At 48.4% G+C, this 13,411-nt stretch overlaps 1 protein-coding gene across 6 annotated transcripts in view; it reads right to left on the bottom strand.

Moving 5' to 3' along the window:
• ROBO3 (roundabout guidance receptor 3) overlaps positions 1-8,413 on the bottom strand; it is a 226,761-nt gene extending 218,348 nt beyond the window's left edge. For all 6 annotated transcript variants that reach the window (XM_054997456.1, XM_054997460.1, XM_054997461.1 and 3 more), the window contains exon 1: positions 8,251-8,413. In XM_054997456.1, the coding sequence (XP_054853431.1) occupies positions 8,251-8,323 (73 nt within the window). In that variant the 5' untranslated portion in view covers positions 8,324-8,413. The remainder of the gene's footprint in view (positions 1-8,250) is intronic.
• Positions 8,414-13,411: the final 4,998 nt, after the last annotated feature.

The raw sequence follows: 13,411 nt of genomic DNA, 5'->3' as shown, positions 1-13,411 counted from the left end.
TGATACTTTTTTCTTTTGCATTGTTTCTCCAACTTTGTGATCCCAGTCCAAGTTCATTGTTCTTGGAATGTCTTACACTGTCTGATTGTTTAGATCATCTGATCCCCTTTGCATGCAAGCGAGAAAGACCAATTGTACATAAAGTAAGAAAATAAATAAATAAACATAAGGGGAACTGGTTCTTTATAGACGCTGGCCACCGGCAGCCAATTCCAGAAAACAAACAAACAAAGTAGTAGCAGCGTATGTGGAGATTTTGGCAGCCAGTCATTTCGGGAAATGTGGACCGCAGTCTGCCATCTCAACATACTTCACACAGCTACTCTCCAGTAAAACCAGATGCTGGCCAGAACGCCCACAGAAAGCCTAACTGAAGATGAAGGTGGCCTCCACAGATAATATGACGCCACCACTATCCATTTGACAGAATCCAGAGTATCACTAAAAGCACAAAACAAAATCTAGAAATGGGCACAGCACTTATTTTACAGGGTGTGTAAAATCTTTTGATGAAAACAGCATTTGAAAACCTGAAATCCTACCTATTTCTATTGTTTTATGTGAAACCTAGACGTTCAGGCTGCCAACTTCCAAGTGGGGCCTTGAGATCTCCCAGAATTACAATTGATCTCCAGACTACAGAGAGCTCTTCCCCTGGGGAAAAAATGGCTGCTTTGGAGAGGAGAGTCTATGGTATCACATCTACACTGAGCTCCCTCCCTCCCTCCCCAAAGTCTGCTATCCACAGGAACAATCCCCAAATCTCCACGAATTTCCCAACCCAGAGTTAGGAACCCTACTGGCAGTACAAGTTCTAGCACAAGCAAAAGGTGTAAAAGTAGCAGTCCACATAGTATAGTGGTTAGAGGCAGGGCCGGATTGACGGGGGGGGGGCAGGGGGGTAGTCTGCTCCCAGTGCCACCAAAGAGGGGGTGCTGGGCGCAGCTGCCAGCCCCAGGAGCGCACGGGCAGCAGGACAGGGCAGGCAAAAGGCAGTGCAGGTGGCTGGGAGGCCACCTGCGCCATTCGCCTGCCCCGCAGGATAGGGGGTGCGCGGCAAGCCAGCCGCCCCCATCCTGCGGGGAAGGTGAATGGTGCGGGCGGCCTCCCAGCCACTCGCACTGCTGCTGCTCCGCAGCGCGCCTGGACAGCCAGCTTGCCGAGGGGCGGCATGCGCCGCCCTGCGTGATGTCACGGAAGTGACATCATCACGCAGAGAAAGGAGCATGTGCACGCTGCGCGCGCATGTGCACACACAAGTGGCCAGTCTTCGGTTGCCCTGGGCACCAGCAACCGTAGATCCAGCCCTGGTTACAGGGCTGGGCTAGGATTGGTTTCAAATTCACATCCTGCCGTGAAAGCTTGCGGGGTGACCTTGGGCTAGTCACATGAAGGAACAGAACATGACTCTTGTAACATCATTCATGCCTGGGGCATGGGCTGGCCTCAGGGGAGAGTGGTGCCCTGACAGCTATGCAACTCTGCTGGCCCCGACTTATCCCGCCTCTCTCTGTTCCCACAGTACCTGTCCACCAGAAGATCTCTTCCTGTCTACAAAGCAAAGCACTGAAACTCATTAATATTCTTTCCTTGGCATCATTGAACAGAACGTTTACTGAATGAGAAAAGTCTGTTGAATGTACCCCTGTGTATACAACATGCCTGAACATTACGGATGATGGTTTGCCATCCAGAATTACTCTGAAATGGTAACCCTTTTCAGATATTACACCCAGGCATACCAGGAGCTGCTTACTGTTCATATAGAGAAAGTATGCTACTCACAATGCTCCCAATACATACCGTATTTTCTGAACAGGGGCAACATTTGTATTTTGCATGAGTGTACATGGCAAGGACAAACCAGACCCCTGAAAAATCTAGTGGTCATTGTGGGCTGAAAGCTGCGCATGCGTGCAAAATACATATGTTGCCCCTGTGCATGCAACGTGGGGGACCAAACATATTGGGAGGATCAAAACTGGTTAGGATGCTCCTGTGTACATGCATCATCCGCTTGGTTGTACAAATGCAGCTTGCACCCACAGAGCCCTAAGCCGTGCTCAAAGCACCAGTTCCCTAGAAATGCAAGAATATTCTAAACTTCGTCAAGTTTTAAATCTGCATCTTGACATAAGCTTTTATGCCTGTGCGGCTCATCAAACTAGAAGAGACACTTTCTGCCTCGACAAGCCTTGTAAGGATCACAGCAACTAACCAAGATGACGCCATCAGTAGCAGCCAGCCCGGCAACTGTCGAGGAATCCGCCGGTGCCATTTCCTTCCTCCTCCTCACCTCCCACTAACATCATCTGCCACGGTATGAAATCGGAAAGCCTGAGGCGCCTGCCAACCCGGCGATGTTAAAGCTCGGGGCGAGCAGCACAGCCAAGCGCCGCCTGGCTTCAATTAACGAGACAGCTTTCAAAGGGAGGAAAGAAGAACTCAAATATTTGGAGAATACAAAATGTTATTCACGAAAAGTTGAACCAATCCCGAGCTACAGATGGGGCACCCAGAATTCAGGTAAGGAGAGAGTCCAGAAAAGCTGATGGTGAATTTTTTAGTGCACCTCAAGCCATATATTGCTCAGGAAGGCCAAAGCTGTATTGTCAAAGTGCCACAGACTGGATTCTCCCTAAATTCTCTTTCAAAACAGATGTCCTTCAAGGCCTGGCTGGCTCTCCCCATTCAACAATCCAGACCATAACGACTATTTCTCCCTTTAAGAACAGCACTTTCCCTAGTTCTTCCCCTCCCTGGTTAGTGTTAGCCTCAGATAGGTTCAAATCCATATTGGAAGCCCACTGGGTGCCAGACGCTGTCTCCTACCTCGCTGTGCTGTTGTGAGGATAGCATGCAGAAGGAGACCCACATATGCTACTCTTGAGATCCCTGGGACAGCGGTATACTCCACCGATGATGGCTCCCTTTGAGAAGCAACAGAACTCCTAATTATAATGGTTTTGTTAGCTTTGTGGAAACTATTAGAATTTTGAGAAAGGGTGATGATGAGTGCTACCCCAAAATGACTGCCACAGGAGGCGGAGCCAAATGGCAAATGGCTGCCAAGGGAGGCGGAGCCAAACCCAACACTTCCTTCCTCACGTTGCAAGAAGAATCACAAAAGGAGAATTAAAAGAAATGAAGGAAAGTCTGATTGGGGAATATTTACCAGTCTTCCTGATCCCCTAGAGGCTGCTATTGCAGCTACGGAAAACTTTTCAAGTGAATGATGGCAGCCCTGCCTTACAATGGCCCGACCCACTTTCTGAAAAGCTTGGTGTTTATCAAGGGAAGTACTGGCTAACCATGGGTGTCATGCTGGAGAACCCAATTATTTTTGCATCAGGCTTTTTCATTGCAACCAAGAACAAGCTGCAGGGTGACAGGGAGCAAGAGAAAGGCTTGTGGAAGTGTTTGGAAACAAGGTAGGCGAGGATCCATAGCCATGATGGAGGTTGCATATTGTCTATCCCCCACACAGAAAATTCATCAAAATCAGATGGAGTTGTAAAATTCCCCCTCTTGTCAAAAATTTTGCAACTCCCCGGTCTAGATCTAAATTTTTTCACCAACATTTGGTTGGGCTGGAATACCTAAACACACTGAACCTGACCCTTTTTAACTCCATATTTGGGGAGAAGATCTTGTGGCGGGTAATATATATATTTTTAAAGTGGGAATGTAAAGGTTTTCCTGAAAGCTCAGTCATAACGCTCCACCTCCACAGCTTTCAACGGAAGCAAACCCCTTTGTCTTCCTTCAGCATCCTGTTTTTTACATCACAGTCCAAAAGCATCTTTTTTGACAACCTCGCCCATGGCTACAGAACTTCCTTGGGTATAACAAGGCATGCCCCAAGTGAAGAACATGGCTTAAGGGGCAGAACAGTGCAACAAAGTTCAGCACGGCCCTTGTCTATGCCAATTAGAGCATGCGACAGTCTCTTCCCTCTCCCTTTAGAATTAAAGAAAGCTTCTGAATTTTGGGTTAAAGTATAACAAAAGGAAAGAAGATTAGCGCTTTTCAAAGGACCCAGTCCCATTTGGGGAGGGGAAGCTGCCATCAGGACTTAATTTAAACCAGGACTTAGCTCTCAAACCTTGTTTAAAAATATCCCACCACTCAGTCCAGGGTATATAATAAATTTAAAGTTTCTACCAACCTACTTAACAGTTCAAGTGTTAATGCAACACACATTTACTGGAGGAGAGGAGGAGGTAGCGGGACACACGCTTTGCATACCGAAGTGCCCGGATCCAATGCCTGATATCTTTAATTTTAAAAAGGCCCCCAGGTAGCAGGTGCAGGGGAATGAATTTTTCTTTAACTGAGATCCTAGAGAGCCTCTGCCCATTAGAATACACAGTACTGAATGAGAGGGACCAAAGGACTGATTTGGTGTAAGGCAGCTTCATAAGTTCTTTCGTTATTGGTTTACCATCCTGCTTTTCCCCTAAAGAGCTTACGCAGCTTCCCTTCTTCCCCTTTCAAGCCTCAGAATGACTGTGAGTTAGCATCAGCTGAGACATTTATTATTTCTTTATTTACTTCATTTATACCTTGCCTCTCTCCCCTACAGGGACCCAAAGCAGTTTCCATCATTTTCCTCTCCTCCATTTTATCCTCCCAACAACCCTGTGAGGGAGATTAGGATGAGACAGTATGACTGGCTCAAGGTCACCCAACGAACTTCCATGGCAGAGTAGGGATTCAAAGTCGGGTCTCCCAGATCCTAGTCTGACAGTCTAACCACTCCACCACAACTGGCTCTAACCACTACACCACCGCTGCCTCTGATGTGGTCAGAATTCCAGTCCAAAGTTGTGACTGGCCCCAAATCACCCAGAGAACTTCATGGCTGAGCAGGGATTTGAACCTAGGTCCACCTCCGAAATTGGTCTCACACCATACTGAACACGACCCTCACTTTGGAGGGGTTTGCAAACAAGTACATCATATTTGGAGGACAACAGGGATTGGCTGCTTCTCTGTGTTGTTACACGTGTCGTAGCTGGCTAACTGTAACTAGACTCACTCTCTCACACTTCCAGTAGGCTTGCCCCTATAAGATTCCCCAAACTTTGCCTTCCTCAGGCATGGCCCCCAAATCTCCAGGATTTGGTGGTCCTAGTCCCTTCCCTCTTCGTTTTCTGTTCTATATTCTCCTCCCCAAAGCAGCTTTTCTTTTTTAAAAAATCAGCACTGGGAACCAGCTAACATGCACTCGTTACATGCACCCACATGCGTTTGGCAGCAAACCCAGATTTTGCTCTGTATAATGTGTGAAATAGCCCGTCAGTAATAAGAGGCACATTGTTAGGTTTTTTCTACCAAATCAGAGCATGTAGTTTCCTAGCACAACAAGCCACAGCACCTAAGTTTGATTTCAGAATTTAAGAGCAAGTAGCAAAATCTAATGAAACAAGTTATGATGCCCACCAGGGCTTTTTTTCTGGGAAAAGAGGTGGTGGAACTCAGTGGGTTGCCCTCAGAGAAAATGGTCACATGGCTGGTGGCCCCACCCCCTGATCTCCAGACAGAGGGGAGTTTAGATTACCCTCGGCGGCGTGGAGGGCAATCTAAACTCCCCTCTGTCTGGAGATCAGGGGGCCAGGCCACCAGCCATGTGACCATTTTCAAGCTGTTCCAGAACTCCATTCCACCGCGTTCCAGCTGAAAAAAAGCCCTGATGCCCACAACTCATCTTGTACACTTTCTGGGATGGCCAGGTTCTTTAATGTGGACAACTGTGCCCTAAGAAGGTGGCTGTGGAGTTTGGGGCTCTGACTCGTCCAATGGTTTTCAACAGATACTCACTGTAGAAACCAACACCTATTCATCGTGGGACACACTTGGTGTACTGTTTACATGCAAACATGAACCAACTGGTGCGGGCTCCAGTTTGCTCCCTCACAAGAGGCACATGGCTGCTAACAGCAACACTGCTCACAAGCAGCGCATACTTTCGGATCCCAGAGCCAGCGCCTGCTCTCAGCTGAGAGTAACGTGCTTTTATGAAAAAGTCACCCACATCACCCGCCTCCCCAAAACAACTCAAACGTGACTCCATCACGCTTTTTGGCTGGCATTATACTTCCACAGCTAGTGTTATTCAGTTCAAAGCATTCCTTTGATGCTCATTGTACAGAGGATGCCCAACAGTTGCTAGCTAGCAAGGAAAGTAGACAGCACGCATCAACAATCACGGAGAGGGATGAAATTATAGGTATGCCAAAGCTGCAGTGCCCCATCCCCAGGTACACAGGTTTTGACTCCACCTCTGCTCCTTCCCAGGTATTTTTTGTCAGCCATTACACATCCTCAAAGCAGGAGCATTCGTGTAACACTGACATGAAAATTTTTAGATTCTAAGACTTCCCCCAATTTTTATTTCATTTCAACCCAGTGTTGTTATTTCATGCCAGAAATTCTCAGGTTCCCAGATGAACGCTCAGATCGTATTTCGGAATGATGACACCCAGATCTGGGAATTCTGAGATTCAACCGAGACCACTCACAAAAACCTAGGCATCCCTTGCCCAACTGCAGCCTTCGATTCAAAGCACCCTACTTGCAAACCCCAACGTTTAAGAATCCAGAGCTCAGTTTCTCTCCGGAAATATTTGGAATGGCATGCTGTGTGATTTCAGATTTTGGGCTATTATCAAAACAATCCTTTCAGCTCTTGCGGTGGCAGCATTCTCACTTCTTCGACTGCCTTCTTTTTCCAACGCATGTCTTGATGCCTCCTCTAGCGGACAGTGATTGGAGCATGGCAGATTTCTGTCTCCTCCTAAAAGGCAGCTAAGAACATTTGCGAGAAGCAAATTGAGAAGATACAGACAAGACAATCGCCGCTGTGTCTCCAGCCAAAAAGAGAGAGACGCGCCCTAAGCTTGAGAAGGCAAACTGTGTGATGAATACAAGGCCTGGGGTCTGAAGTCTTCAATTGTCAGGGACTGGAAAGGTCAGACAGTCACCGTGCAGCTGACAGCCTGTCCTCTGAAGCCAGCCCCAGCCCAGCCACATCCCCCGTGCACGCTTCTTTTATCACTCTTGTGCCCATCTGTTCCCACAATGAAAAGTGCAAACCAGAAGAGCCCCTGGGTTAGACTGGAGCTCTGCTTGCAGGCCAAACACTCCTTGCTGGCTGCCTTGGAAGGGGGAGAGGGTGGAGGGCGACGTGACAGCTGTATGTTGGGACCTGCATGCAATTGTAATCAGGACCCTGCCATACATTTCCAACAGAGAGGAGAGTGGCCGTGGCACATGTGCGCACGCTGAAAAGTGGCAATCGGCTGCAGCATAAACCATGCACACACAGGGAAATATGGATGGGCCAATGTACGGGTAAGAAATAAGCCAGCATGTAAATCATCTCTCAGTTTATCAGGGCTGTGGTCTCTACAGACCCTTAAACAAGCTTCCAGGGCAGAATCAGGAGGGGGACACAGCGTGGAAGGAGAAGGAGCCAGCCTCTTCCCTTAGCCCTTTTCATCTTTAGGGATGGATTAGAAGCCACTTCTACCAAAGGGGCAGTCTTCCTTAGAACATGACATTACACTAAAAGCCTGCAAAACCTGCTTTGGGTTTTACGCTTTGCCACAGATTCCACCAGCAGACTTGGCCACATCACTCGATCTCCCCCAGGAGCCACAGCCAGGATTTCATCATGCTATCCAAACACTTCGATACCACACAGACAAGAACTAGAAAACTCCGTTGTGTTGAGCCCAAACCAGCAGCAACATCCCCAGTACCTGCAGTGGACCTTTCCCCAAAATCTCCCTCCCGGGGCTCTTCTCTATACAGTCCAGCTCTGGGCAGAAACTGCCAAGCAGGGGAGAGAGAAGGTCTGCTAAAACATCCTCTCCATCCTGGGCTTTGCTCCAGTGGACCAGGCAGCTCCTCTCTGTTTGCTCGAAAGCAGGCAAAAGCGCAATCACAGCTTGGTCTTCTATGGGGAAAGGGCAGGGTTGCCAGTTCCAGCTTGGGAAATTCCTGGGAATTTACAGGTGATGATGCCTGAGGAGGGCAGAGTTTGGGGAGGGGAGGGAGCTAAGTGGGGTGATGCCGCAAAGCCCACCCACCCCGCTTCTATGCTGCCCTTTCTTCCTGGAGAACTGATCCCTGCAGGTAATTCCAGGATAACTCCAGGTCCCACCTGGAGGTTGGTAACTCCAGGAAAGGGGTGATCCGGCGCTGGAAAAGGGGGGAAAACACCGCCTTGGGAACGCATCTTACCTGAAGTTGGTCCCACGAAGGCGGGCAAGCAGCAGAGGAAGCCCCGGAGCCAAAGCGGGAGCCGCGGCCGCATGGCTCAGCTCCTCCCGGGACGCATCAAGGAGGAGAAAGCGGGTCCTCTGGCCGCGCGGCTCCCAGCAGGGGGGCGGATCGGCTCCCGGGACCTGCCCCAGTCACGGGGAGGGAGAGGCGGCGCTCGGGTTAAGGAGGAGCGTGCGGAGGGACGGAGGCAAGGAGGGCGCGCCGGGGGGAGCTCCAGCAGTTGGGCGAATTAGCTGCGCGCCATGGCGAAGCGCCCTCTCCGAGCTGGCGGCGGCTGAGATGCTGGCGCCGGGAGCAGCTCAGCTCGGCGCGGTCCGGACGAAGCTGCTGCAGCCGCCGCCGGGCCGGTAACTTGCTCCAACTCCGCTGGCCCGGCCCATTGTCAGGCGGCTGAGCCCTCCCCCGGCGGCCGCTTGAACAAACGCCGCCTGGCCGGGCTGGAGGGCGCGGGGAAGAGCGGGCGCGCGGGGATCCTCCGCGCTTCGAAGCGGCTGGTCCCGCCTTCCAGGTATAGGCAGGGCTTGGAGCCCCCGGACCCCTCCTAGACGCGGCAGGGCTCGCTCGGAACGCCGTTCTCGGCGCAAGAAAGGCCGGGCGCCGGGAGGCTTCGGGGGAGGCGGCGCACGTGGCGTTTTGCCTGCAAGGGCATGCAGGCGCGCGTTGGGGGAACCCGGCGCAAGAGCGAGATCCGGGTCCAGTGGCACCTTCGAGACCAATTCGATTTGCAGGGTATGAGCTTTCGAGAGCCGAAGCTTCCTTCTTCGGATAGTCAGGCTACGAGAGGCAACGTGGCGCGTAAAGACGCTCCTCGCTACACACGTGCACTACCTTTCACACTAGAAGCCAGCCGCCTTCTGTGTTACCACGTAGGAAAAATGCTTACGTGCGAAGCGCCATAGAAGAAAACGCCGTCCGTCTAAATGAATCAACGTTGTTCGGCTTTAAGGTGCCGCTAGATTATGATTATGTTTTATTATGATTTTTCAGGCAAGCGTTTGAGGGTTGTCAGTTTTTTTCATGTTGAAGGGAAATTCCAAAAACCCAAGGAGGCGACCAGTATCGAGAGAAGGGAAAGATCAGAGAGGCAGCCTTATGTTCTGGGTGCAATTTGTAGGCAGCCTTTCCCACCCCATCTCCCTTCCCCATGAGCTGGCCACCTGAGTGCTTTCCTTGGCTGTCGAAATTGTGCAAGGGGTGTAGCGGGGGATTAGCCACTGGCTAGTGGACATCACCAACTATGCATGTGCAAAAGTGGGGCACACACGCAAAACGTACTATTGTTTTAAAGATTTACAGTTCGTCCATCAACCAAAAACTGGAGCAATGGCCTGCCCAGGATGAACCTGGATATACATAATCCAAGCAAACCAATGTATTGGTGAGCATGCTCAACAGCAGCCACACTCAACACACTCGTTTTTAACTGCAAAACAAACCATCAATGCAATCTAATGGGGTGCTTGACTGAAGAGAAGCAGGCATTGCAAGGAAGTTAAGTTTGGTTTCCAGATACCATATTTGCAACAACAACAAAAAACCTAGAAAAGAATAAGTTCTGTTTGGTACTATGATTTTTTCTCACTGACTTCTCAGTATAGCAAGACATCTCCTTTCTAGGAATATTTCAGTGTGACTCCTGTGCTTTTTACCAGTTGTGCAAAAGTCAGAAATTCAACGTGCTCTTATCCTTGTCTGCAGGAAATCCACCTGTCTCTAGGGGGATGCAGGCCGTCTATGCTACCTGCACCAAGAGCATCTCCCCTGGAAATCACAGGCCACAGTGTCAAGAATTCCATTCCTGGTCACTGCATGAGCAACTCCCGAAAGCAGTACTGATCACTATTACGAATTAGAAACCCCATTTTCACCCTACAACTGGACACAAAGGAGTCTCCAAATTCATTTATTTTTAACTTGACTTTAGCCACTGTGTGCATAAGGGTCAAACACCACATTACGTGGATATCTACAAATCAGAGCTGGTTCCTTTCTTTAAATTGAAAAGGGAAAGCAGAAGGACTTGGATCAGGGCCAAGGTGCTGGGCAGGGAGAGTATTTAAATTTTTGTTTACATTATTTATAGTACACCTTTCTCACTGAGACTCAAGGCGGATTACACAGTGTAAGTCAATACAAACCCTTCCCCTGTGCCATTTTCCCCAAAGAAATCCTTCAGTCCCTACAGCTCCTATTAGCCCTTGTGGGTACCTGTATTGTACCTGTTCTCCTGCTATGGTTAATAGCAGTTTGAAAAAGGGATTAGGCACTAGAGGAAATGGTTACCCTCTCGCCCAGTGCAGCAAGACTGATCCAAATCCACTCCCCTCTGCAGCTGCTTTTTAACATTAAAGAAAATGTTGCAAGATCTGAACATTTATCTTTCATGCCATGTATTGGTTGACCATGAAGGAGTAAGACTGTAATATTATCCGTGTTAACTGATTATGGCTTTGTCTGTAATGATGGATTTGGAGAACAGTGGGGTGCCCATGTGGGATAAACCAAAATTCAAGCATTTCCCTTGCACTCGTAGTTCAACTTTTCCTTAAAGACTCTCCAACTGCCCTATTTTTGGCAGAAACAGAAGTGTATAAGTTACAGTGTTGGAACAGGATCTGGGGTTCCCAGGTTCGAATCCCCACTCTGCCATGGAAGCCTGCTAGGTGACCTTGCACCGTTCATTTTTTCAGCCTAGTCTACCTCACCTGATTGTTGTGAGGATTAAATGAAGGAAAAGAGAACGATGTTGTGTGCTACTTTTCATTCTCTTTGGGGAGAAAGGTAGGTAATCAATAGAAAGTTCAAGGTGGTCTGCCTGGTTCTTCCCCTTTTATTCTCACAGCCACTCTGTGAATTACTCAAGCTTTAATTTGAACTCAGGCCCCACCATCTCAGCGCTACCCAACAGTGGCAGCTCTTAGCCACTGGAGCCCTTTCTACAAACCACTTTGAAAGTTAGGAAGCTCTTTGCAAATATTTGACCTCCATTTACTTCCCTGTGGTTCAAAATCACTGCTTTTTTTGTTTTAAAAATCAAAGCAGGGCAAGGCTTACACATTTGCATATGGAACCTAATTGTCCTGCTGGTTGGCAAACCCAAGGAGGGAGGAAAGGGTCTTGCAAAAGCCTAATGAACTCCTGAGCGTCATCTGCTAGCTCCTGTCTCCCCTCATTAAGGGGCACCAAGCCCCGCCCCCATCGCCACCCAGGTAATTAAAAAGCACTGGCAGCTGCCTTCTCCTGCGGTCACACTTGACATTTGCATATCAATAAACAAGGCCTTTTTTAATAGTTATGATGAATGTGGTGGTGCCATACCAGGGAAGCACACAAATAAAGAAACCTCAAAGCCATGCTGGCAGCTCTGGCGATCTATTTCTCCCAGTCACTTTCCCAAATGACATAAATCTGATGAAGGGACAGAGGGGTCCTTAACAACAACAAAACAAAAACATGGGACTAGAATGTACGTTTGGTTTTCCAGTATCTTGCATTAGCATTCTCAAGTGACACATACCAAACTTTCACAGTATCCAGATAGCAGATTCCTGTGGGTTGCTTTTGCGGTGTTGCTGGAAACCAGGAAAGCAAAAACGCCAAGGTAGTATGTGGGCTTTGTAGAACAGTCACCCTAGTCTCATTTGGACCTGCATTGATCCTATTAGGACTCATTGAAAGGATTCAAAAATTCTATATATTTTTTTAAAAAATCAACTTGAAATATGGAGGGGTTGGAGAGGAGAACTATGAAGTGAGCTCTGACTCATGAAAGCTTATGCCAGAATAAATGTTTCAGTCTTCAAATTGCCACTGGACTGCTGTGTTGTTTTGCTGCTGCACAGTAACATGGCAGCTACTCATCTGGAATGATCCATATGAAGCAATTTTGTGTCTGCATTTCTAGAGACTTCCCAGAGTCCAGCAATGAACAATATTCATGCACAAGTATACTTACTACTGCCCATAAGGAGAAACTGCTGCTATACAACATAGGCTTCTCTTTCATCAGCAAAGAGCAAAACTTATCAATAGAGCCATAGCCCTTCTTAGGCTGTGCCACTTTAGAACATGGGTAGTAAGCCTCGTGTCTGAATTTCCCCCCCATATAATATTTTTGAATTTATACCATCCCCACTGAGACCCCTCCCCCCCAAGTCTGCCCTCTTCCGGTCCTGCCCTCAAATCTCCAGGAATTTCCCAAGGTGGAGTTGGCAACCTTAAGAAAATTCCTCCTTGCTGACATGCTTCTTTTCTGTGTCCAGAGAGAGATGTGTTTTATATATGGGGAGGATCTCAACATGATCTCCCCTAACTGCATTTTGAAGTGGTACATTACAGCAAGCACTGCATCATGTGATTCTACTGCATGTGTAGCTCAGACCTTCCAACCATCATCATAATAACATTTGATTTATATACCGCCCTTCGGGATGACTTAACACCCACTCAGAGTGGTTTACAAAGTATGCTATTATTGTCCCCACAACAACAATCACCCTGTGAGGTGGGTGGGGCTGAGAGAGCTCCGGGAAGCTGTGACTGATACAAGGTCACCCAGCTGGCTTCAAGTGGAGGAGTGGGGAATCAAACCCAGCTGTCCAGATTAGAGTCCCACACTCTTAACCACTACACCAAACTGAAATTATCTTGAGAGCGAATGTTCAGAATATAAAGTCAGCTTGGCAGAAACCACAAGCTTGGAAAGCATAATGGACTCTGCATTTCTGAACCTTATCTTCCCACTCTACCCTCGCCACCCCCTTGTACCCCATTACTAGGAGGTCTGGCTCCATACCTTTGAAAACAATGATCAAGTCTTTTGTTTTACAGCTGATGACAACCACTTGCAGTGTGCCTGCCTTAGGCATTCAGTCCTCTGCCTAAACCCTGCCATCCTCTCTTCCATCTCAAGATACACACCTAATTCAGTGCAAGCCTGAACCTGTGCTTGGCTGAGGTCACCACTTGGACAGATACCATCTCTCCAAAAGGATGGGGAGAAGATTGCTGTACTAGATTAATCCTCTTTTAACCCATGCTATCACTTTTTAAACATGTCACCACTGCTCACGTGACCTTTAACCCTTGGGAAAAGCCCAGCAGGCTTTGCCCTCTCCTC

The sequence above is a fragment of the Eublepharis macularius genome, chromosome 14 (genome assembly GCF_028583425.1).
Source record: "Eublepharis macularius isolate TG4126 chromosome 14, MPM_Emac_v1.0, whole genome shotgun sequence".
Classification (NCBI taxonomy): domain Eukaryota; kingdom Metazoa; phylum Chordata; class Lepidosauria; order Squamata; family Eublepharidae; genus Eublepharis; species Eublepharis macularius.
This window is presented reverse-complemented; position numbering and strand designations above follow the sequence as displayed.